Below are 25,216 nucleotides of genomic sequence, written 5' to 3' on the forward strand. Positions count from 1 at the left end.
TCAAGTTCGCTCCTACACGGATAAAGCAAATATTTGATACCATACTCGATTACAGAGAACATTCGGGTTTCACAAGCGAACTGAATTGCGCGCTCTCAACTCTTACGGACATTGTTTAGGCTTCAACTTGAAAGTACCGCATCTTATAAGGTCTTTCTTTGTTTACTTTTTGTTTGGCCAATACGCATAGGGTTGTAATTTTGTGACCTTCTATTTTGTTTGTCCCCTTTGATTAAGAATGGAAAAAAAAAAGCAGCCATCAACTACAGCTACATGTGTCGAGAAGCTGTTATTGACAACTTTTCGGAGAGCATAGTGAAACGTGAAACATTAAATAAGCCACACTGATTCGGCTACGTATTCCATCAGACTTTTAAAATGCGGTGTCGGAAAGAAAACGACTGGGAAGCTCTGTACTATAAGAATGTTCCGTACAGAAAGTTCTTGTTGCTAGGCAGGAGCAAGATCTCTGGGTCAACGTCCAAATGACACAGGAAAGTGTACCAGAATTACTAGTATATACAGAGCAAAGCGAAACCTCGTGATCCCAACAAACGAAGAGACAAGAAAAAAAAACACAAACAAATATAACACGATTGACGACTACTATCTATGTTCTCTATCGTCCCGGTTTCTGTTTGTTGCGCAATTATAATGCCCGCCCTGGTAGCGTAACCGCGCCTGGTACGCTTACCTTTTATAGTTTTTTTTTTTTTGGTTCTCGCGTACAGCGTAATCGAATACCGAGGCTAGCCTAGCACGGCGGCGCAGGCTACGATGGTTGTTGGATGCCGTGGATATGCGACGCGCCACCGAAACACCTGCTAGCAGATGCTGCGAGCTGTGCGTCCTGCGCGCTAAGTCCACCACCGATGACGGCATACCGAGCAGCGTTCGGTTTCAGACGTCACAACAACAAAGACGGCTGCACACAACCATCCACTGGTCCATTCGTGCGACGAGAGTGTTCGATGTCGGAATGCGAACGGGACCCAAAGCGAAACGCTCTCCAAAATGCGCTGTCGTGCCTTGTGCCTGACTTGTCAACACACACTCACAAGTCAGACGCCACAGAGCTGCTGCAGCAGCAGCAGCAAGAGTCCATCCACCCACGATACGGTCGAGTCGTGTCGGCTCGCATGACACCGAACACGTCGGTCTGCCATGCAAGGAACGTTCTCCTGCATTCCCCGACGCGCATCTTCTGCAGCCGCGTCGCTAGTCAGGTGACCAAGTACATACGTGGTGATGTGTATTTGGTCGACTGGCGTACAGCACACACTATATATAGGAGGTATATCGGGTGACTGTTTGTCAGATCTCTTCTGTATCAGGCACGTGAGGACAAACACAAGACGACAAGACACTCTCCCCCGCGTTGTTACTAAACCATGTTTAACTCGAAACTCGCATGCCCAATTCTATATGACGATGATTATTACGATCTGGTTGATTATTAAATTCCCTCTAAATGTTAGCGGCGATACGTATTCACGTATTAGCCAGCCTGCGTGTTATGATCATGTGTTGATCCATCTTGTGCACCACAGCACACTGGCAACGAAAGCCTTCGGGATCGAGACACTTGCGGAGATTACACCAAAACTTTTCGCGCCTTTCCGCTAGGGGAAAGGGCGCATGCGCCTAGCACCGTGAAAAAAAGAGGCGCATCTCGCGAAGTCTACATATATATCTGTATTTTGCATTTCCGCGTTAGCGTTTAATTTGGCCATGAATGTATGTCTAGTACACGTGCACCGATTAGTACTGCACCATGGCGTGGTAGCCAACGCCTCCAGATCCTATACTCTGCTACTCAGATAAGCTTACTGATAATAACCCTCGGAATTTGCAAGCAGCCATGCCACTCATACACACCATAACCCTGTGATGCGAACGAGTTTGGTGTGCATAGCTATACAGTCGGCTCGTGGCGACTATAAATTGGTCGGGGGGGGGGGGGGGGGGGTCTCTGTTGGGTGTGGTGTGGTGCGGCTGTTCGTGAGTCGCATATCACATCTGTACCGACATCGACGCGCAAGGACGAGGCGGTGCGTGACGGATGGAATTCCCGCGGTATCTCGCGAGAGAGACACAGAGGACGCCAATAAGCCACGCACGCCCATGTGAGCGTTGAAGTGTATAGCCATGGAAACCGCGTAACACTCGCCCCATGGAGCTTATATACAACGGCACAATAGAGCAAAGAACGTGGATTGGGTAAGACGGGAAAGCAAGTGATCCGTCACGCGTAGCCAATTAGATAGTCTCGTTAAAAAAAAAAAAAAGGTCCCTCGAGGGAACAGACGCGTGCAGCATGCAAGGGTGAGGACGCGGGTTCGATACCCAGGCATGGCGACCGCATTTCGGTGGACAGCGAAAAGTGAAATGTAAAGAACAAACACCAGCGTACCTACAGTTTTGAGAAGGCTCACGCTAAACAACCACAAGCGTGCACATGCATGATAATCATAACGTTGTTTGGAACGATTATTTTTACGAGATTATTTTTTATAATTCCAAGTTCCGTGCAGTTGAGCATTTCTCCCTTTTTATTCGCGACACTCGTTATATAACGCAGCCTAAATAAAATTTTTTGTTCAGATATGAAAACATGGGAAAGTGATGTAAAAACATGGCAAGGTAGGCTGCGTTACATAGAGCCCAGGCATACCAAGAAAACAGGAAACAAAGAAACAATTAAAACCACCATGCATACGCAATCGCTATAGCGTCCAAATAGTGTCTTCGTGCGCAGAGTCCGAAACACGGAAGAGTCACACAGATGAGACGACCGCGAATAGCGCCCAAACAGATACTCGTTTCATGCACTTACAGTCAAAGTACACTTCGATCGGACCTGTGACCAATAGGTGATCGATATGCGGAGAAACGATATGAGCAATCTATATAGATACAGCGAGTGTATACTTTCAACTATATATAATTACCGCACAGATCTCGATCCAATAGATACCAGCGAGTGTCCTTTCAACGATAATTACTGCCACAGATCTCGATCTCCGAATCATCAGCCCGACCTCTACGTATGTAGGAAGAAGATATATATGTTTCGCGTCATGATACACGGAGCCAATTACTGCTACCTAGCGCAAGTGGCCCAATCTGGGAGTGGACCGACCGTGCCAGTGACCAAGGCACATCGCGTTGGGGATGCCTCGTTTCGAAGACGACGAGGAAAAGAAGTCTAAGCTTCCTCGGCTGTTCTTTCTTTTTTTATTTTTAAGATCTGGGAGAGAGAATCGGTGTCAAGTGTGAAAGCTCGCATCGGCGCCGTTCGCCCAGGCAGTCAGTCGGCCTGCCGGCCCGTGCAGAGCGGCGGCCTTGGGATAGGCGTGGGAATGGGACTCTTGGGTGCCCGGAACGCCTCGAGCTATATGCACAACTTTCGAGAGAAGACCTCGCGAAGGACGATGACGCGAAAGACCAGCGAGAATTGGACAGGTATCATTCAAGGCGTCGTGAATTCAAAGGCTGAGCCGGGCCCCAGCAAGAGTTGTTATTAATTTGCGAGAGATTTTACGGTTCACTTTCCTTTTTGGGGGTCTTACGTCGCAAAACCACGATATGCTCATAAAGCGCGCCGTAGTGAAGTGCTCAGGAAGTTTCGACCATCTGGTGTTCTTTAACGGGCACTGACACTGCAGAGTGCACGAGCCTCTAGCATTTCGCCTCCGTCGAAATGCGACCGCCGCGGCCGGGCTCGAACCCGCGGCCTTCGAGTCTGCTGTCAAGCGCCACAACCGCTAGACCACCGCGGCGGGTAAAGAAAGAAAGAAAGAAGAAAAAAGAAGAAAGAAAGAAAGAAAGGTAAAGAAAGAAATGAAAGAAGAAAGAAAAGAAAGAAGAAAGAAAGAAGAAACGCATCCCCCCTAACTCGGCACTCTGCATTTCTTTTTAACGCATTCCCTTCAGACCCCACAAGCAGAGCTTCGCAGTTTCCACCTGATCGGAGCTTATACAACCATAAACAGACGCCACGAATCGCAACCTTAATCGCCTAGGCGTTCCCCCTACCTTTTTTTTTTTACGATTCGCGCAAAAGAAAATGATAGAAAATAGAAACCACGCGCATTCCACGGCTAACCCGCATACGCGTACGGCCTGCCGGCATTACAGGAACGGACAACCCTTCCGGAGGGCGTCGGTCAAGCGTGAAAATCGCTCTTTTCATCCGAAACGTCATCTTTCAATTCTGTACAGCCCGCATACATACCTCGGCGTGGTAGGGACAAGACCTAAAAGGGTCACCGCCTAAAATAAGTACAGAGTTCCTCCTTGAATGTCTATTCTCTCTTCCGAACCAACCTCATCAAAGCCCCGATGCCCACTCTTCTTAAAGCCTTTTCTCGCATGCACAAACGCACACACGACGCCGCTGCAAACAACCGAGCAACATAAAAGGAAACCTTCAAAACAGAGCAGTCGCAAACGGATTGACGACCGGTCGACCAGTAAGGCCTGCCTCGCATGCATCTCTTTTCGAACACACAGCGCGCGCCAAACGCCAAATCCCCAAACCAGTGATGCTCGCTCTCTCAAAACACCGCCACTCCTATTGCTGCAAGAAGGCATCGCATCCCCCCCCCCCTTCTCAAAGCCAAGGATGCCTCGGAAGAAACCACTTCTAAATCTCGGCATACAACGCAGCTCCTACGAATGCATGCAGCAGATCAGTAAAGCTACAGCAAAGCAAAGCAAAGCGACAGACCGGCATCAAAACCGGTTAGTCTCTTCCGACTCGCCCCCAAAGCCAAGCCAAGCCCTGCCAAGGCAACGCCGACGAATCGCCGCTCGCGCACCGAAGAGACCGACGGACGGGGTCGACCGCAAGGTGCACGGCGCAGTACCAACCGCAAGCAACAGCCAAGAGCAAAGATCAAAGCCAAAGGAAAAGAAAGGCATCCCTTCTTCGAGGAGCCAAGCCAAGACCGGCCGCTAGGAAAGACGAAGCGGTGCCGTCGTCTGCTACGTGCCGTCTGCTTTTTTTTTTTTTTCCGTTGCGTAAAAAGGTTGCCCCCAGCGGGGAGGACGACAAGGGAAGCCGGTGATCGAAGAGAGGCGCTTTTCTGAAGCCACATACGAAGCCGTTGGCTTAGCCGATCGAGGTCAAGGCACTTCTCGACTCGCTTGTTTACTTAGGCGAGGGGGAGAAAACGACGCGGATCGGCTTTATATGTAAGCGATTCGAAATGCGAGGCCGAGGAAGAGGAGACATTATAGGACGAACGCTGCAGATGACTTCGACATTTCGTCTGATCACCCTGTCCATTTTTTCTTGCTTGCGAGTAAGTAAATTTCCCAGTCTAAGGCGCATGGGAGTCGACCGTTTTACGAAGAACTTTTTAAACGTCGTTGTGAATCACTTAAAGGAAGAAAAGAGGATGAATTTGTGTCAAGGCAAAACTGACGATTCATACAGCATACATTGGCGCTGGACGCGAAGCGTAATGAACCGCATCCATTGGCTCTGGCTTTGAATTGCGATCCAAGGACACTTGACGAGGATCTTGAGACATCTTCCGTCCCATCGTTTAAAAAAACGAGGGCAATATGAAAGTCAACGCGGCTTACCGGTGAAGACGAGTAATTCAAAGTTTCACTGAGTCTTTGACACTGTACTCTGTCCGCATCATGTCTGTAGCGTTGGATATAGCAAAATACCAGCCACACAGATCAGAGTGTCTCAACGAGCGATTAACCACCGTTCAGCAGCCAAATGAACAGCGGTAGCCTCAACGGAGTATTAGTAGCGATCAGTTGCTTACGATGGGCAAACGCTGCTCTTTTCGAATCCTACTAGACACTGATTACGAACGGCTAATTCTTTCGACATGTAGGTACGGGGACCTCAATTTGCAGCCAAAACGGCGCTATCGGTAGAAAAGATCACAACTCAAGCGTTTACGAAATGGATCAGCTCCGCAGTGTGGCTGCCTTCGCAGGAAAATTAGGCGGGAACAACCAAAACACCATCCCCAAAAAGAAAAGAAGTCTGTTTAACTCCATGGTGGGAAAGTCGGCGACTCCCGTTCACTGTACACTCAAAATAGAGTTGTCCCCTTCGAGGCGTCTTTCTGTCACACAACAGAATCTGGTTTGCTTGCGTTTTAGGGGCGAAGCTCCTTAAGGCGGCACCCGTTCGTCCCTCGTCGTGCTCGTAGTAGTGAGTAACAAGTCTTACCCTTTGACCTCCAAGGTGGTGCCGGTGGGAGATTTCTCCTGTGCGTTGTTGAACAATAAAAAATTCGCAGCGTGCGCGTTAACTAAAAGCCGAATTCTTCTGTCTCTGTAGAAGAGTAAGTGTTAGCTAAAAGCCGACTTCTTCTGTCTCTCATTCCCATTAGCAGCCATTGTTTACCTCCAAGGTAGTGCCTGGTGAGATTTCTCCTGTGCGTGATTAAACAATAAAAATTTTGTTCAAAACGCCGTTGATTGATGAAATAAACCAACGAAAGACGCCAGATGTTTTGTAAAAACAAAACGAAAGAACGCCAGATGTTTCTAAAGCAAAACGAAAAAGACGCCAGCTGCTTAACGAAAGACGCAAGGTGTTTTCTAAAGCAATGGTTTTCTAAACAATGAAAATTCACAGCGTACATGTAAAATTAAAGTGAGCTGCAAGTCGTCATAACTCATCGAACCTTTAGTATAAACGCGCCCGATCTCACGTCGGTGATGATGTACTGGGCAGAATTCACGGAAGATTCACGGTTTACCGATGAACCTCCGCAGCTTCGCCCACTCATCATCATTCACTCCGTGGATATGCTGTGATTTTTTTTTTCTCTTGAAGACTGGCGATCTTATCTGACTATAATCAACCGTCCCGGGACTCAGATTGGCTTCACGCGAGCAGCGACTCTTCGGCCCAGGAAACGATTGCCAACTGATTCTTGCTTTCGCTACTTACCTAGAAAAAAAAAAAAATGTTACGTCACGCTAGTGGCGCGTGCGCAGCTCGTGATCTGAAATTAACGTGCGCACAGCATGCAAAGCAAGGAAAGGAACACAAGATAGACGGTGATGATGGTTTGTGCGGCAAAGGTACGCCACAAAGGGTGCGAACTGTCTTTCCAGTGTGTTAAGTGGGGAATGAAAAACCCTTTAACAGATGGGGATAAAAATAATAATAACAAAGACAGTAGTTAATGGGAAGACGGAAGCTTGAAGAGATGAAAAATTCGTCAGCCCGGGTTGTCGCTGGAGCAGACGTTTCGACAAGCGGACTTCGTCTTCTTCAAGGCTGCAAGTGAAGCAGTCACAGCCTTGAAGAAGACAAGTGCGCTCGTCGAAACGTCGGAACCAGCGACAACCCGGGTTGACGATCATCTCTTAATAAATGGGAGTTACACAAGTGGTTTGCCCTCGCCTAATGGAGTTGACAGCGATGCAAAATCTTGAACTATCCACACATCTCCACCCTACTAAAAAAAGAAAAACACGAGAGAGGTTTTGCTCATTTCGTCATCATCATCAGACTATGTCATGTCCTCCGAAGGACGATTGCCTCTTCCAAATGATTTGCGCGAAGTGCCAAATCTCACAAGCGACAATTGCAGCGCCTTACAGGGCCTCCAGACAGTTTCGAGATCTACATTAAGACACACACACACAAAAAAAAAGAGCGCCGTCGGCCGGTCTTTCACCGGCTCGCTGCCGGCGGTTTCAAAACCGGCGCAAAGCGCAACCACCGCCCCAGACCTGGCACTGAAAAGAGACGAAGACCGGCCACACTACCGCACTCTCCAACACCATCGGTGCCCCTCATACGAGCAGCCAACCGCCACCGCACCCCAACACAACACAACACAGCTGACCCCCGCAAGCGCAGCGGGCATTCAGGCAGGCACGCCGCTGTGGCTTGGCTACGGCTCGGCTAAAGGCCGAAGGAAGGAAGGACCCCTCCTAAAAACGCAGATGAGCGTGCGCACATACGACTTGAACGACCGACGACGCCCCTCGATGCAGCCCAAACTCTTTTCTTTCATCTTGTTTCATCTATCTTGTTGCTTGTAACTTCCTTCCTTTATCGCCCCCTCTCGGAACGTAAAGGCACAACTCCGTAGTGCTTCGCGATGCAGCGCCCTCTCTCTCAGCCCTCTCCCTCTCAAAATCCCCCGTAGACGTTCTCTCTCTGCGGCACCGCAGCCGCGACCACCTTTGATGACTGCTGGCTCCGTGCTCACTGCCTTATTTCTCCTTCTGTTTTGTACTCTTGTTCTTGGGCTGTGGTTGCGGGACAGGCTTTTGGAGAAGAAGACGAGGCTTAGCGAAGCGACGGATCAGCCGGCGCTCCCTCCCCCGCGCTGGCAAACACACACATACGCCCTGCGGCTGCGTTCCTTCTCGGCTGAAGAAGTAATCCCTAGCACCGAAAAGAAGTCGCCGGAGCGCCCTGAACAACGAAGAAGACTTCTGAGATGAAGAAGAAGAAGTTGAGCGGCAGCTGCGCGCACGTGCTCGATGTTGAGGCAAATAAGAAGGCCACAAAGCCGAAAAGAAAGAAAGACGGGGTTGGCGAGAGAACGAATATGCGCGTGCCGCGCATAAGCCTAGACAGCGCACGCGCGCGCGAGCACTCCATTTTTGAGCCTACGCCCCTGCCGAGACGAGACAAGTACAGTCCGTGGGCCGACGCTAGCACTAACGTGGCGGCGGCAACAGCGTCGTCGGTCACCTTCCTTTTCGTCTGTATACATCTTCCCCAGCACGTCTGTTTTCTTCTGCCGCTTTTTCTCTTTCTTTTTTTTTTTGTCACTGAGGCTGTCTCTTGACACGAGATGACGCATTTGTGTCATCTTCTATTCTTTTTTGGTCTTTTATCCTTTCCCCGTCCGTCTTTCCTGCTCTCAATCATATTCCTCGCTCCCGGTGGTCCGGTAGGCCGTACATATCTCAGGTGGTTCGCTCACAATCGAAAATAAGATCCGCATATGTGGAAAGCTCACGGCGGCTCCGAGTTAAGAAGGAAAAAGGAATGATTCTTGTCGAAAGTGGAGGCGGAAAGAAGACACCTGTTGGGAGAAAGACACGTCGGTTCTTGTCGTTTCGGTGTTGTGAGGCGAGGAAGGTTGTGCCGACTGGACAGTGGGAAAGATATGTCATAGTACGCGGAAGCGAAGACAATTTTGTAGGGCTGACGTATTTTCGCGTCCGCGAGAGACAGATTGGCAGCGACAAGCAACTGCGGTCTGCTAGCAGGAAGAGACGCTATACCGTCCAGTGCGTCCAGACAACAAGGTTGGGGTGGACGTGGTAGTATAGAGTCAAATCACAATGGCGGAATCGAAAACGTCCGTCTGGTTCCGCAAAGTGACAACGCGCATCGAAAGCGTAGCACTTGTGACTAAGGAGGATATTTATACAACGGCCCGGGTGAGCTTGGGAGTATTCATAAGGGACGATCGTCAAGTCAACCGCGTTTGTTGGCCATGTCTGTGCACAGTCTACGCTTGCTGCTCGAAGGAACAAAAAAGGCCGTTGAGAATGCTCAAACGAGCGTTACTTCAGCAGTACAGTGTTGTTGGCGTTCAGGAAGCAAATGAAGCACACAGGCAAGGGGACATCGATAGCTTACGTTGCCTATATTTTTTTACGGTACAAGCTTTTACGCTGGTACAAGGAACTTTCATGCCATGACTCATTTGTAGCAACCAACCATTAAGCAGAACTCGCGGCGAGTTCAGAAAGTTACTGGTCGTTTGCGAGAGACCATAGAGTTTCATACAATAACCTAGAGAGGAAACTGGCGCTGCGATCGTTCAACCACCGTGGGAATGATGGGAAGTACAGGCTTCGGATTGGATTTCGTTAGCTAGCGAACTGTCTACGGATCTTTTTCTACAGTTTCAGTTTCGTTCCTTGCGAGGCGTGGGCAGTGGGGTGCGTTGCAAAGCACTCAAGGAGTGCCTTTGTTGCCCAAAGAGGCTGAAGACCGCTAGGTTTCTTGGTTTGCCGCCCCGTTGCAGCTTTACAGGTTGTATTTGACAGTTTTAACAAAGCGTCGTGCACTCACCGCTGCGCATAGATGTAGCGTCCCATGCCAGTGCAGGAAGTTGCATAGAGTTCACGTTTTGTGGTAAGCGCTACTTGTCAAAACTCTTTCAAAATCGACTGCAAAACGACGGCGAAGCTCAGTAGACGCACCGTCACGCTCCTCTGACTCGACTTCACAACAAAACGAGAGATGCGTTGGAGGCAGGTCACTTGGACAGACGCACCTGGCATCGCAGCAGATGATATAATAAGTGTTTCTTATTCAATACGGTGCTGTTATTTCCATTAATAGATAATGGCTACTTTCGAGGAAAGAACAAGCGTGTTTGATTGAAGTGTTGTAAATGTTGTAAAAAAATAATTCATTATATCTTGATGCCAAATCTGGAACACAATTGCAGAGTAATGCATACCCTGGTGGCTGAATTTGTCCGGGTTTCAGTTCCAGCTCACGGTCACGTAAACTTTTTGTAATAAGTTTTACGTACAAAATAATGAAGCAAGTTTTAATTAGAAATAACTTTATATCGCTTTGTTTTACACTCGACAAACAAGCGTCGCGAATCTCAAGAACCTAATCCATCCGAAGCAAATCCGAAGCCTGTACTTCCCATCATTCCCATGGTGGTTGAAGCGCCGCTCAAGGAGCCCGCGTAGACACTAGCGCCAGATTTTAGAAAACGTTTATTTCATCGTATGACGCTACGAACACTTGGGCACAGTGTTTTCTAGACTATCCAACCGTTCCCGCACGCAGGAACATACGGTAGAACGGAAATTCGGGCCCTCTGTGTATGTAAATGACTCGGATGTAACTGCGTAGTAGAGTGTGCCTGCGCAGTTTTCAGTCACGTCCCACAATCGCCGCGCATGCGTATTGACACCGAACATACCTCCCCCCCTCCTCCATTAAAACGTCATACCACCGAATTCCCACGGTTCCTGCAACATCTTTCGCAACCAACCTTTCGCAGATTTGTTTCATCGTGTCCCTTGCGGGTGACAACAACCTCGAACAATTATTAAAACTCACTGACCATGAGAAAAAGAAAATGCTTCCTTGAGTGTGGTTCTCAAGACGGCGATCGAAGCGGGCTTGGCATCGAGCGTGGGACACCCTCGACGCCATTGAACGCAGAAACCAGCCTAGCAGCCGACGCGACGTGCGTGTCAGAGAAGACGGAAGATGATTTCATTGGTAGACAACTCAGCCATTACAGGTTGAGATTATATGAAGACAATGTTGTTATGGGGAGCGAATAGCCAATAGTAGCCATCGTGTAGCCAATATATGACAATACACTAACGGACATTAGCCAATAGCTATCCAGCATTAGCCTGTATTAGCAATCATTCAGCCATATTTAGTCGAGATTAGCCAGCATGAAGCCAGCATATGGCCACAATAATTGACATCTGGCAATAGCCAGCCATCATGCTAAGCAGGGGTGTTTTTCTGGACACAAAAATTCCACCATATACAGTCAAATTTTCGTAATGGCGGCATTGTAAGTCAATCAGAGAGGCCGTAGCAGCCCTCTGGGCCAATTAGATTTGATCAGTGGCGGAATTTACAACATGGCGGAATTTGGCAATTTCCAGAATAGCATCCCTGTTATTAACAGCTATTTGGCCATACTGAGTCAACATGAGCCAACATATAGTCAGCACAAGCCGACATTCACCAATAGCCAGCATATTATCAATAACTTAGCCAACCAACATTAGCAAACGTGAACTAATATAGGACATATTAGCCTTCATCAGAGCAGGAAGTATGTGAGCGAATACGATAGGTCAGGGCAGGAAAAGCAGCGTGTGTTGTGCACTTACCGGCCAGTTCGTCGTCGAGGTCCCGCTGCGACATCACAGGCGTGAGGTGGTACCAGAGACGGAAGGTGTCCCTGCTCAGCAGGTGATTGGTCTCGGGTGTGGCCTCCAGAAAGAGCGCCACCTGGCCCTTGTAAGAGGTGAAGCAGCGACGCACTTCGCCGTCGTCGCTGTCTGCTACGCGCGGCGCTGATTGGCCCTGCGGGAGATGGAACGCAGACGACGGCCATTTTTAGGCAACGCCTCGTGCATCACGACGCTCGACTTTTAACTCTGCTGTCGAAGCTGAGGGTTTCATCGAATGCACTTTATACAACATTGCTTAGATGTACGTTCTTCTTGCTGTCAGAGGTCGAGTCGCTTTTGACGTTGACCACACTGACATTGACATTGGCCGGCGTTAGCGAAAGAACGGACGACAGAACGACATACGGGAGTATTACTTAGGCGGTGTGCCGTCTGTACTGCGTAGTGCGGGCAAGCAGTCGCCGAACTCCAGACGACATTCGTGGGCGTTGCTTAGCAAACGTCACTTCACCGATAAGGTCTCATAAAATTAACATCAAAATCTATCTATCTGTCTCGTATAGAGGCAACTGTCCCGTCAGAGATAGGGTAAATCCTACGCACGCCTATGACTGTACCGAAGCATTACGAAGTGCACCGCATCACTCGAGTCCGATCAAGAAGGCGCGTCGAAACGGAAACCGCGGTCATCGGGTTCGCGTAAACGTTAGTGCGTTGGGTCGCTCACGATCGCCGAGTCGAGTATAATTCGGGGCGGGGAACGCCCATCTCCACGTCGAGTTGGAACAATGTTGTCCGCTCCGACGTAGCACAAGGGTTCTTATACCTTGTGAGCCCGACATACTTGAGGAATAAAAGTATGCGTAAATGCGGTCGAGTCCGAGTCGGGTTACACCAGCTCGACTTGTGAACTCGACACGCTAGAGCTCGTGTCCTCGCACGTAACGAACTACTCAATTTGTACAGTTGTCAGACGTGGGATGTTCCCCGCGACTGTCGCTTACTAAAGTAATCGTATCCGCTGCAGCGTAGACAAACGGCGCTCACCTTATGTATAGGGATGAGCTTGCGGTGGCCCTCCAGGTGGACCGCGGCGCCAGTCGAATTGGCGTCGATCTTGACGCACGCCCGGAAGTCCTTCGCGCCCCCGTTTCCGGTTCCGCCGAGGCGGAGCAGGACGCGCAGGGCTCCTCGCGGGTACTTCCAGGTGACGCGACCCTGGTCGCAGCGCAGGTACACGGGCACCACAGACCGGGACTTGAGCCAGCGTTGTGACGACGACCTCGCCGACGAGGCGTCCGAGGACCTAAGACCGCTGGAAAAGAAAGAAGGAAGTAATGAAGAAGACGGTCAGTCTTCGCAGCAGTGGAGCACTTGTCTAAAGTGTAGGTGTCTATCACACGGCTTCACGAAACACTAAACCTGAACTGTGTATATAATTTTCCTAAATCATAGCCCTGCTGGGCGTTCGGCAAGGCTAACCTTTCTAGTATCCATTGAAGAGTGAGTGAGTGAGTGAGTGAGTGAGTGAGTGAGTGAGTGAGTGAGTGAGCGAGCGAGCGAGCGAGCGAATCTATCTATCTATCTATCTATCTATCTATCTATCTATCTATCTATCTATCTATCTATCTATCTATCTATCTATCTATCTATCTATCTATCTATCTATCTATCTATCTATCTATCTATCTATCTATCTATCTATCTATCTATCTATCTATCTATCTATCTCAGTGAGGGTTATGAGCAATTGGATGTGCGGCCAGCTACGCAGTTTCAGCGTTTCCTACAGTCCTGCTTTTAAGAGGCACAGCTTTATCAATATCAATAAATTTATTAACCTCGCAGATTATTAAAACCCATCCATTGCGCAGTCTCGTACAGCAAAACACTACTAACGACTGAATTGCACATATTTAAACTTTCTTATTTTTCTATGTCTCTTTATTCCTTTCTTCAGAACTCCTGCGATTGTCGTCACGATCAAAATCGTACTTGTCAGTAACACCGACACCATGGGAAACACTTTCGCGCTGGTGTAAACGAAATTATAAAGCTCTTTCGAACGCACTTTATGCCAAAGCCATCGATTTCTATGCCTTGTGGAATTACCTGCCTCGAAACAACACATGGCGTAAGAGTGTTGAAATGCCCTATTTCTCTTTAGCAAGCGCCTCTTCTCACTTATGCTTATGTTGTTGTCCCTTCCGAAATAATTGACCACTCCGCTGTTACTAAACGTAAGTGCATTCACACGCGACTTTACGCGCGTGGGATGGTAGTTGTAAGCGTTTTCCCAAACTCGCACTCACAATGAGCCGATAAGGGGAAAGGGACAAGTACTACGTTCCACGCCGTGATCTCACTTTCCAAGAAGGCAGTTTTTAGAAGGCGCCTTCAGGACGCGCGAAGCTCGCCAACGCGTTATGATGCCGGCACCCGCACGCTTCAGTAATTAGAACCGAGATGTGGTGGAAAAGAAAATTGAACGAAAGAAGGGGGGGGGGGGGATTAAGCGTGAAACGTTCAACAACCCGTTATTTAGGCGTCGGAAAAGAAAGAAACGCGACCTTGCCTCGAGACCTGCCTCGTTATTTCGGCGCTCGTGCCAAACTCTTGCACGACGAACGCGCACACACGGCCAATATAAAGTGAGCCAATCTAACGCCAAGGCCGCGAATTCGCAACGGCCCATCGCAAGACGCACCCGACCCCTGATCAAGCCAAGAACAAACACACTGAGCGCTACCGGAAGCAATTGAAAAAATACGAGCGCGTGCGCGACGCTGGCGCGAACGCTAATTGAACGCTTGCGCGACAAGCGTCGCCACACAAAACACACAGAAAAGCCACGAAGAGTCGCATAGAAGCTCCTTGTGTACGGAGGAATACACCCGGAACGGGTTTTATTGCGCCTATGCATGGCATTCTCTCGCGCACACGCACTCAATCGCCTCCTCCTTCTTTATCCGGCATGCAGGACTGCCAGCTACGCCTAATTGCCGTCGTCGAGGCATCAAAGATGGCGGCGGCGACGCGCGTCTGCCACGCGCGGCGCCTGATTGGCCCGTTGCGAAAAGTAAACTGCCGCCGTCGTCTGCTACACTCTCGTCTGCTTGTCGCCCCGGTGTCGTCCGCTAGCGAGCTAAGAACGAGAAAGAAAAGCAACATGGACGCTGTTGCGACGGCCGCTATTTTCACTGGGGACCGGTTCCGGCGGGTGAAAAATGCGCTGTTTGTTTGTCGCTGCTCTTGATACGTTCTTTTGACCGGTCGTGTCAGCCCTTTTAATGGCGGTCGTGTCTCCGCGAATTGTGGGGAGGGGAGGGGGGAGGATGAACTGTGTATACGTAAGTGGTCGTCTGCTCCTTTGTCGGCCAGTGGCGTCTGCTCTTGTCTCCACAAAGAAAGAAAGCAAAACAAAATGGCGTCATCGCAGGCAACACGTCGGTCGCGTGTCGCGCAGAGCCGCCCCGTCACGACGGTTCAGTGCCTGCCGTCTCTCAAGCCTTCCTCGCGCTGCCTTCGTCGACGTTTCGGATTAAAATACGTGCGCCGAAAGAGAAAGTGGCGCACTAAGGTGACGTCAGGACGTGCACCTGCCGTCTATTAGTGTCAGCGCAGACGCCGCAGGGGGTTTGGTTTGGAAACCCGATTCCCTGCTGCTGGCTCGAAAACAGACGAGGGCATAGCGCACGTGATTAATAGAGAGAGGAAAATAAAACGTGAGAGCCACTCTCTTAGCGATCGTCTGTCAACGACCTTTCTAGCGGCGAGCAGACGATATCGTAAAAGTAGGGTTGGAGGCGCTTGACAAATATGGCGCCTATCGTCCAGATTAAAGAATGCAGAAGTAACAGGAACGCGATTATTGAGTTTCCATACCAACGACTTTATAAACTGGCTTTTGCGGACTCCATATTATCAGGTTTTGTGACGTGGGCGCTTCTGCCGGCAACAGCAGTTTGTTGTGGGGTGCCGTCTAATCGCTGTCGAAATTTATACGTGCGCTAGTGAGCTCTATTTAGGACAAGTTCCGAAAAATACAATTAACGAAATTTACTTGATATTCTTTGACAGAGGGAGGCCTCCCAAACAATGTTTGCTCTGTAAAAGGTCAAAATCTTTCGTCCCATTGCTAGAGCGAAGCAGGGACCCGTACACTACACGACGCCCACCATATATTCAGCGCACAGACACTTTCTCCTGCACTGTTACGACCGGAAGCACGCTATCAGCGGTGCCCTATCTGCCTTGAGAAGTGCTATCGAGACAGATTAGGCGCAGCTGTGCGGCTCAAGAGGCCGCGGAAAACATCGGGCAATACCGACGGCAAGGCGTCAGCGCCTCTTATAATACGTTTGCTTTCGCAATTTATGTCGTCTGTTCCGGGATTCGGAAGGCTAAATCCGTAAACTAGCAGACTAAACTTAAAAAAAATACTGTTCTTTTCCTTCCATGGGCTGTATTTGTGTACCCATTTGCTCATTGTCGTCACAGAGTTTCATAATAATAAACTATAGAGGGAAATCTGGCACTAGTGTATATACGGTATAGCTGCAAGGCATGATGCTTCAGCCTGCACGGGAATGATGGGTAGTACATGGATTTGCCTAAGCTTCGTTCTTTCGGCTACCGTTTCGACGCAAGACGAAGGTAGCAAAAGTTCAGCTGTTCCACTTCACCACCTTGACCCTCTTAGGATCATCAATCCAAATAAGCTCAATAGGTTCACAACGAGCCGTTGTTTTAGTCAAAACTAAAGCCAAGAAACAACAATAAACAAAGCCACAAGGGCGTTCGAAGTCACAAGCGCCAAGACCAGGCAAATCCATGTACTACGCATCATTCCCATGGTGGCTGAACGGTCGCAACGCCGGAGTTCCCTCATGTAAATATTGTATCAAACTCTATGGTTGTCGTAAAACATGCAGCACTGAACATCTCAAGTTCCTTCGCAACCGCACTTGCATCAAATGGCGAAAGCTTGTTGTCGCTCGGCGGTGTAACAATATGGAGGCGTCCTGAGACCCAAGGCTTGCAGATGTGCGTTCTCCAGCGTCCGCAAATCCGTGAACTGCGTTCGTCGGCCATTACCATGTATGAGCGGGCACGCCAAATGTTTGGATGCTGTGTAATTGCAAGTTTGAAGAGCGTTCGTTCCTTGTCCGTAGTGGCTCGGCCACTCCCTGCCGTGGAAGCCGGGGACCACCTGTGAACGCAATGTGCTAATACGGCGGATATACGGTGCCCACAGCAGGGGATTCCCCTCGCTTCGAAGGCTCAGTTCTGCTGCACGTTATAATACAAAGCCTCGTCGGTCATGAACAGATGTAATGAGCTGATTATCGTCTTAAATTCTGAACAACGTACGGAGGTACAGGAACATAATACAAGCAGAGCGCCGTTTTTACCGTCTGTTGTGCCTAATCATTGCCCGCAAATATGCTTTCGTGATCCGTAACTGCATTCAAAGGTCACTGCAGAATTCGGTCAATCTTGATTCAAGTCACTAAGACGATTTGAAGTCGGATTACGTCGGCGAACATCTGTTTTCCACCGTGGGTCGCAAAAACCAACCGAGCGAAAACTCAAATTTTCAAGGCTGAAGAAAATAAAATTGCCGGCAAAGATTTCATTTTTCTTCCAACGCAGCGTCCGCTCTCGAAGAGTACTGTTATTATTCTGAGCTGTACGAATTCTTGATGAGCTTGCACCTGGAGTAGGCTTAGCTGACGCGAGAACTCGGACCGTTCTGCGGAGCGACGTCTAGTGGCGTGCGCTGCAATTACCGCGGTCACGCACGCGAAAGAGAACAAATCGCTCAACGCATGACGTGGCGCGCACCTGTTTTCGTTTTGTGTACACATATTTTCACTTTTCAAAACTCCCCCACCCCCCTCTAGTCTTCACTCGGCCATGGCGGGAAGAAAAGAGGGAACTATTTCACCGTGACAAGTTTAAGCATGTCGCTCGCTCTACGGTTCCTCTCCATGTTGTTTATAGTGGACTCGATAGAGAGATAAGTGAATGGCCTCACGCAACTGCAAAGGTCGTCTGCTTTCCTACAGAGCAGGCGACACACAAGCCGCGTCGTCTGGTACAGAAAAGCAAGGACACGTACAGCGGGGAGCCAGGGGCGTGTTTTTGATGTTCGTGAATAGCATGCGCGGGGCGATCTCGGAGGCGATTATAAATGCGCACTGAAATGATAACAGGGACGGACTCTATACGGATGAGTGCACGCCGCAACCGATTGCCGGACGAATGAGCCCTCCTTCTTGTGTCTATATACAAGGCAACCGCGCAGTCATTGCAGCTCGGCGAAGTCATCGTCCAGAATAGAACACAGGGACGGGGTCGTTTACATAATGAACGTCCCTGCTCAAAGTGAGCAAGTGCGGTGCAACCATCATTGTTCATCTAAGCACTGCAATGCCAGAGCTCTGTAACTTCATATGTATCATTGCAGACCGGGCGTCGTATGCTACTATATATCCCTATTACGTATGCGCGTCGTATGCTTTTGATAGATGTAGTTTGTATACGTCTGCATCAGAGACTGAGGGCCGCCATGTTATTAGGCAAACGGGAAGTTGGTATACTTATAAAAGTGATGAAGGTGCCGTGCGCACGCTTGTTTGTAGTTTCACTGTACTGTAACACATTGCCCTGCAACTTCGCCGGGGTTATTTCTTTTCCTTGGTGCAAGTAGATGTCGTTGCTCCATGGACTGTAACGCGTCGTCTGCTATTCGTCTGCAACCTCACTTGAGGAACTGTAGCGTGTCGTCTGCTATCCCTTAGAATATACGCAGTATCGTCTGCAACCTACTTGAGGAACTGCCGTGTGGTCTGCTACTGCAGCCTTTAGAATACACCTAGTACGTCTTCAAGCTTGCTTCGCAAAAGCGTGTCGTCTGCTACTGGAGCCCTTAGAATACGCGTAGTACGTCCGCAACCTCGCTTCCCAAACTGTATTGTGTCATCTGCTCTTGATAGCGCGACCGTGTGGAATTGGAGACCGTTGGCCGCCATGTTATTAGGCAAACGGGATGTCGCTGCTTATAGAGGCGAGGAAGCTGCTGCCATGCGCGTGTTTGCAGTTTCACGAGCGCGTCCTGTTACCAATTGTTTCGTCCTTTCTCTCTCTCTCTCTCTCTCTCTCTCTCTCTCTCTCTCTCGTGTCACTTCGCGTGTCGTCTGCAACGTGCGCACCACAACAGGCGCGCGCGAATGTGTCATGCAACCAGACGCGCGCGAGCAGACGACACTGCTGCGGAGGGTGAGATGCGATTGCTTTGCTGCGCAATATGATGTGCCAAAGAGAAAGGGAGGAAGGCGAGCGGGCGCGACAGGAAATGCCGGCAACTTTAGTAACCATATTATGCAGGCGTATATAAACTGCCAGCGCAAGTCTCCTTCTGTCTTTCTTTTCTTTTCATCGCCTCTAGCAGACGAAACAAGGTCGCGCGCAATAGCGACAGTGGCGCCAACGGCGGTCTGGGCTTGCTAGCAGACGTCGACTTGGGTGGGCCGCCCAGACGATTATACTTGTCAAAGGCGTCTAGCAACAACGCGAAATACAAGAAAAGGAAGAAAATATACAGAAAAGATGAATATAATAACGATGCTACAATGTGCCGGTTTGTCAGAGAAACCCTTCGCGCTTTCATACGCTCGCTGCTACGTCAAATGTGACGCAAAAGAAGGGTTTCAATGAAATTCGCGTATTATGAACTTGACGCCTACTCTTGGGAGTAAAGTGGAGCTCCAAAAGCAGTTTCTGGCTGAGTACTAGATCTCGAACAGAAATTAATGGCTCGAACTTTGGTAGCGAAATATTCCACAGCATTAAAGCACACAACAGTGGCATAGGTAAGGTGTTTCAAAGAGATTGCTCAGTGAAACAGTAAAAGTTTGTACGTGTTAACGTGGCTTCAAGGTTGTCGAATTGTTTTACTTTCTTGATTGTTTATTATGGTGTTTAATTTTAGAAAGTGTTTACCTTGCGCTTCCGTTGTATCGATTTCTGCACTTGAATTAAAAAGAAACCGAGCGGTAATAAAAATGGAAAAAATGCTTACAGATGTTCAGGGTCGTCCGCATAAGTGAACACGTCATCACTATTCAATACGTCGTAGAAGCTGATGCTTAGCAAGTAATTCGGAAAATTATATGCTGTGCTTACGGACACCATGATTAGATGTCATATAACGGACATTTCCCTCGTGAAGTAGCATAAAAGTTCCAGTTATATAGGCTTGAACACAAATGAGGTGTTCACCTTTGATGTGTTCAACCCTGTACATACACAATTAAGTAGTCCCCGTTGTAGTACTGATCTACGTATATTGCTCTGTGTTTCATTCCAAGCTGTTTGGTCTTATTGTGGACCGGCGACAGTGCATCTGTAAATAAATAAACACGACGCAAAAAGAAACGAACAGATATCGGCGAATCACAAGGACACCCGCAAGAAGAAAAGAAGAGGAAGAAAACAAAGACGCGGGGTGGACAGGTCGCGACAACCTTGTACATCTCTTTTTACGCGGTCGTTGGCAACTCTGCTACAGGCTTAGCGCCTGGATACTACACAGGTGTGTGTCCCCCCTCGCGGCAAGTCAAGCATTACACAACCCACAGGCGCGCGCATTCCGTCACGCTTTCTTTGCCCTGGGGCACGCGCGCTTGCCATGACTCCGACGTCCGTATACCGTATACGGCATCGACCGCAACTGAAAGATAACAGCAGTATTAAATTAATAACGGGTTCCACGTGCCAAAACCAAGATGTATTTGCGATGCACGACACAGAGGGGGTTCTCCGGATTATGGTTATTTACAGGGGTACTGACACGAAAATTTTCAGCTGTTCTTTAGCGTCAAATGAAAGGTCAAGCCCTCAGGGGCCTAGAAAGTGTACTGTTTTAAGCGTGAGTGCGCACCGAAAAAATAATTACAACATGTTTTTAAAACATGCTTTCGGTTCCTAGTGTACCATGACGTCGCCACGCTGCATGAGCTTCTCGTCACGTGCTCGTGCAAGACTTCGTGACATTTCCACGGCCGCTCCGCTCCGTGGCTCCGCTGGTAACGCGCAAGCGGCCATTTTGTGTTTTAGGGCCTGACGTCATCACAACTATAGCCACACTCGCGCGTGAAGTCACCAGAATCGATGATGTAGCCTGACGTCACGACAGTGTCGATGTCAGTAGGTGCGCCGTGCGAAAATCGGTTTCAATGTCAAAATAAAATATCTTGTCTGCATTTACTGGGCTTGACACTTGCTCAAAGCCGTCTCTGTATTAAGGGGATTTGTATGGCAGAGTAACCTCAGCTTCGAAAATTGTTGTCAATGCCCATTTAATGCTCGTCGCAGTAGTACTATGACGCCATGTTCTGATACTTGGATATTACTTTCTCATGTCGAATGGTGACGGGTATAATTAGTCCTACGTGTATGTTAGGCATGCAGAAATCTATTTACAACATATTTTCGCGTTGACCAAATGTAGCAAAGATGGCGACTGTCAAGCAATCGGAACCATATATCGTCTCCTACCCCTCTACTAGGGACGGCGCCTGGGTTTTTGTTTACTGGATGGGGGAGAAGACCTCTATCTACAAGTGAGTTACCTCGGGAGGTGGGGGGTGGGGCGACTGCCCCCCCCCCTCCCACATGGTGCCCCCTCCTGGCGCCGCAACTGCCCTCTTCAGATGCAGTCATGCTTCTACTGTTCCGTATCAATATACAGTCATTTATTTCACGGTTAAAAGCTACCGGGCACTTGAAATCGATATGAAGATGTTTCATACATGCACCTGTTTAATCTTTGTAGACATCAGATAAGGCGATCACCACTCCATCTAAAAGGACTACTGTGCGACCATGGACAGACAGGTGGGTGGCCGTGAAAGTCAAGTCCTCTTATCTCACAATCCCCTGAGCTGTTTCTCCCACCTAAAACAGACGGCGTCGGCGTCGTTCTGTCAAGGTCCACGGCTCGACTCGTTACTTAGCGCCTCATTTGTTATTCTACTGCATTCTCGTTTGGTATTTTGCTCGTCGAACGTGAACACGTGAAAGACAGGCAAAGCAATTAAGCGCAGGAATGCGCCAAATTCTAACGGCTTCCATTAAACGCGTCGTGGCAATTTCGGCGTCGTCTGCTGCAATTATAAACGAGTGTCGTCTGCTGTAATCTCCGTCTGCCACGGGTGATGTTTTTTTATGATAACGCCTTCTGGAAACCCCGAACTGTCTCGAAAACGAGCACGCGTCACCTGCTGTGCACTGCAGTGTGTACATTACACAAACCACGAGCAGACGCTGCGTCCAGCACATTAATGTACGCATTTTATTATTGGCTTCAAAAAGCGAGCTAATTCAGCGCCAGAAAAACGGTTTCCAAGAAAACGCACCGCATCATTTATGATGTCATCTGCTGCAGTTATAAACAAGTGTCGCCTGCTATAATCTCCATCTGTCCCGTGTCCTTCTTTTATGATTTCGACGTCTGGAATCTCCGGAACTGTCGCGTAAGTGGGCACGTATAACATGATGTGCATTGCAGTGTGTGCACTACAAAAACCACGTGCGAACGCTTCGTCCTGCACACTAATATGCTAAGTCACCTGTAGAACGGCTTCCAATAATATGCACCACAGAAATTTTGACGTCGTCTGCTGCTCCCGTTACGAGTTCGTGGTCTGCTTCTGGGGCCGCGTCGTCTGGAAACTCCGAAACTATCTCGTAACAGATTTAAAACATGGCTGACACGACGTATTTACAACTCCCGAAAGCATAGCCTTCGAGATTTACGTCTGTTCAGAGAAAACCGGCTGGGACACAAGGTTGGACACCGCTTACATATACACAAAAGTGGTAAACTCTACATTTAACGCACTAATTCCTCCATTTTAATGATACTTCAATTTAGTATTTTTCGTCTGTCTTTTCATGCTAATAGGAAGTTTTAGAATACGTATATAAGCCGTCAAAGACACATGTCCGTTATTTTAAAATACTGAATGCTTGCACTGAGGGCGCTGGTATCATATGTAATGTCTCATACTCCTGGCAAAAAAAGAAAAGATTGTCTAAACAAAGTAACGAACTGGAGGACAGAATGTCGTTCTGCTGAAACCTAGAGCCAGAATATTATAATTACAACCTTTTCGACAAGTTGGTGCAAGTTTCTTTCAATTTCCTGTAACTTCAAACATGAAGTTTTCGACATTACGCAACATAAGGCCGGATCATCGAAGTGCCCGAGGAGTAGTTTACATTCCGAAGCACTAAAACCAATTAGCTTCATACCATACGGATCGTCATGTAAGAGAGCGTGTCTTTTGCTATCGACAATCTCGCCACCTCGTGTCAATGGAGCTTACAGAAATGCAGGCAGATAAGGTATATGACAGTTGAACAGAAGATGACGATAAATTTACGTATTAGAAATCACCCACTAACCAGGCCACATTGTAAAATCAAGCCCGGCCTTACGCAATACATTTTTTATGACTCGCATGCAATGGCCGCGGGCCTGTGAGGTGGGCGGTGTCGTATTACGCAACCACATCTGCAGGGCAGGTTCGACTCAATTCGAAAAGATAAGCGGTTATAACGATGCGGCAGGTTATGTACATTCGATTACGCCGGTTTATACGTTAACTACACACTCTCCGTTAGACAACGTACTCCCAGTTTCAAGGGAAAAGAAAACAAAAGAGATAGCGCGATGGTTTACGGAAAAACCGGTGCACCATTACGACAGACCGTACAGTCAGTGCTATAAAATTCGTATGGAGAACAATATGACACTTCTGCTTTACTTTTTGTTTCATGACCGACGTATGACACCACTTCTGCTGTACGATAGCTTGCACGTGACGTCATAGACGCAGCTTCTGAACGTGCTGGCGCTCCACGATGGCGGCTTTGATGACAAACAAGTTGAGGTTAACCTGCTTCAATGTGATAACGACCTGGCAGGAACCCACCTGTGCGTGAATAACTAAAGAACGTGCATGTGATGTTTTGATAACGTTTAATGTGACATCGCAAACATCACGTCACGCCATGCTGATGCCCCAATACGGCGGTTTCAGGGACGTCAATGCAAGCCATCTATTCAGTCCTAAAGTCGTTTGAAAAGCAGCAGGCCACTTTTGCTGCATACTTCTGTTATTCAGCCATGAAAAACCAGTCATGGTGACATGAAAAACAAAACGCCACTTCTGCTACAGTAAGCCCTAAAAATGTCGTCTGGTAAGCACTATGGCACTTCTGCTTTACTCCTGTTTCATTCCCGATATGTATGTGCCACTTCCGCTCCACACCTCTCTCTTTTCTATTCTCCTTCCCCAATCCCTCAGTGCAGGGTAGCCAATCGGAAGCCTTTTTTCGTTAACCTCCTTCCTTCACTTATTCAGCCATATAAGGTTACGTCACTTACGATAGCCCTAAATATCGTCTGGAAAGCAGTATATAATACTTCTGCTTTACGTCTGTTTCATGACCGACGGTATATCTGCCACTTCTGTATTTTCGCTACTCCGCCCTAAATGTCGTCTGGAAAGCCATATATCTTCTGCTTTACTTCTGCTATTCAGTCCTACAGTCGTACATGGAAAGTAGTGCGCCACTTCTGTTGTACTTCTGCTATAGTCAGCCCGAAATGTCGTCTGGAAAACAGTATGCCACTTCTGCTTCACGCCCGTCGAATATGCAAGTGGGCGAGATTAAGAAGCCAGTTTTCAATTAGGAATCCGGACAGCTATCGCGATTCACATCTGAAACGCCGCGCACGGCCGGGCGGCGCGTTCATTTATATAGGACGTTGCTGCTACGGCCGCATTTGAAAAGAGAGGAAAGAAAAGATACAATATGAAAGTATAAGATAGCCTTCGTGCCCACCGCGGCAGTATAATTAACTCGTCTTGCTTACACTGCCGCCGGTACGGCGCGGTGGATGGCGGGACACGTGCATTAAATCGCCCCCCTTGTATACTATATGCCGGCCACATCCGTTTGCATTGGCCTGCTCGTGATAAGGCGCCGCGCTGCGATATGCTAATGACTTCGTAGTTGCGCGCTTGCCCATTAAGAGTGTCCTTCTATTGAGAAAAGGTTGGAGTGCTTATGGCGCAGTAAGAAACAGCCCTTTCATGTATAAAGCATGCACGCACGTTTAGTCTTTCTTTTTTTCGGGGTGGCAGGGCCAGTCAAGCTGCGAAATGCAGCTTTTATCCCGTCACATCAAGCCACTTTCGCACGTACCCCGGTGTGCCTGTGATGTGGATAAATAAACTAAAACCAGGGTCTTTCAAAGGGT

At 48.6% G+C, this 25,216-nt stretch overlaps 1 protein-coding gene across 5 annotated transcripts in view; it reads right to left on the reverse strand.

Annotated features, from left to right (window-relative positions):
• LOC119399885 (meteorin-like protein) overlaps window positions 1–25,216 on the reverse strand; it is a 109,453-nt gene that overhangs the window by 78,456 nt on the left and 5,781 nt on the right. Inside the window, exons 2-3 of one of the 5 annotated variants that reach the window (XM_049417881.1) lie at window positions 12,925–13,192; window positions 12,023–12,049 (exon numbers count right to left, since the gene is read on the reverse strand). In XM_049417881.1, coding sequence (XP_049273838.1) covers window positions 12,023–12,049; window positions 12,925–13,192 — 295 coding nt within the window. Of the gene's footprint in view, window positions 1–11,853; window positions 12,050–12,924; window positions 13,193–25,216 lie in introns of all 5 variants that reach the window. The other 4 variants (XM_049417880.1, XM_049417879.1, XM_049417878.1 and 1 more) reach the window with 4 other exon arrangements.

The sequence above is a fragment of the Rhipicephalus sanguineus genome, chromosome 7, assembly GCF_013339695.2.
Source record: "Rhipicephalus sanguineus isolate Rsan-2018 chromosome 7, BIME_Rsan_1.4, whole genome shotgun sequence".
Classification (NCBI taxonomy): Eukaryota; Metazoa; Arthropoda; class Arachnida; order Ixodida; family Ixodidae; genus Rhipicephalus; species Rhipicephalus sanguineus.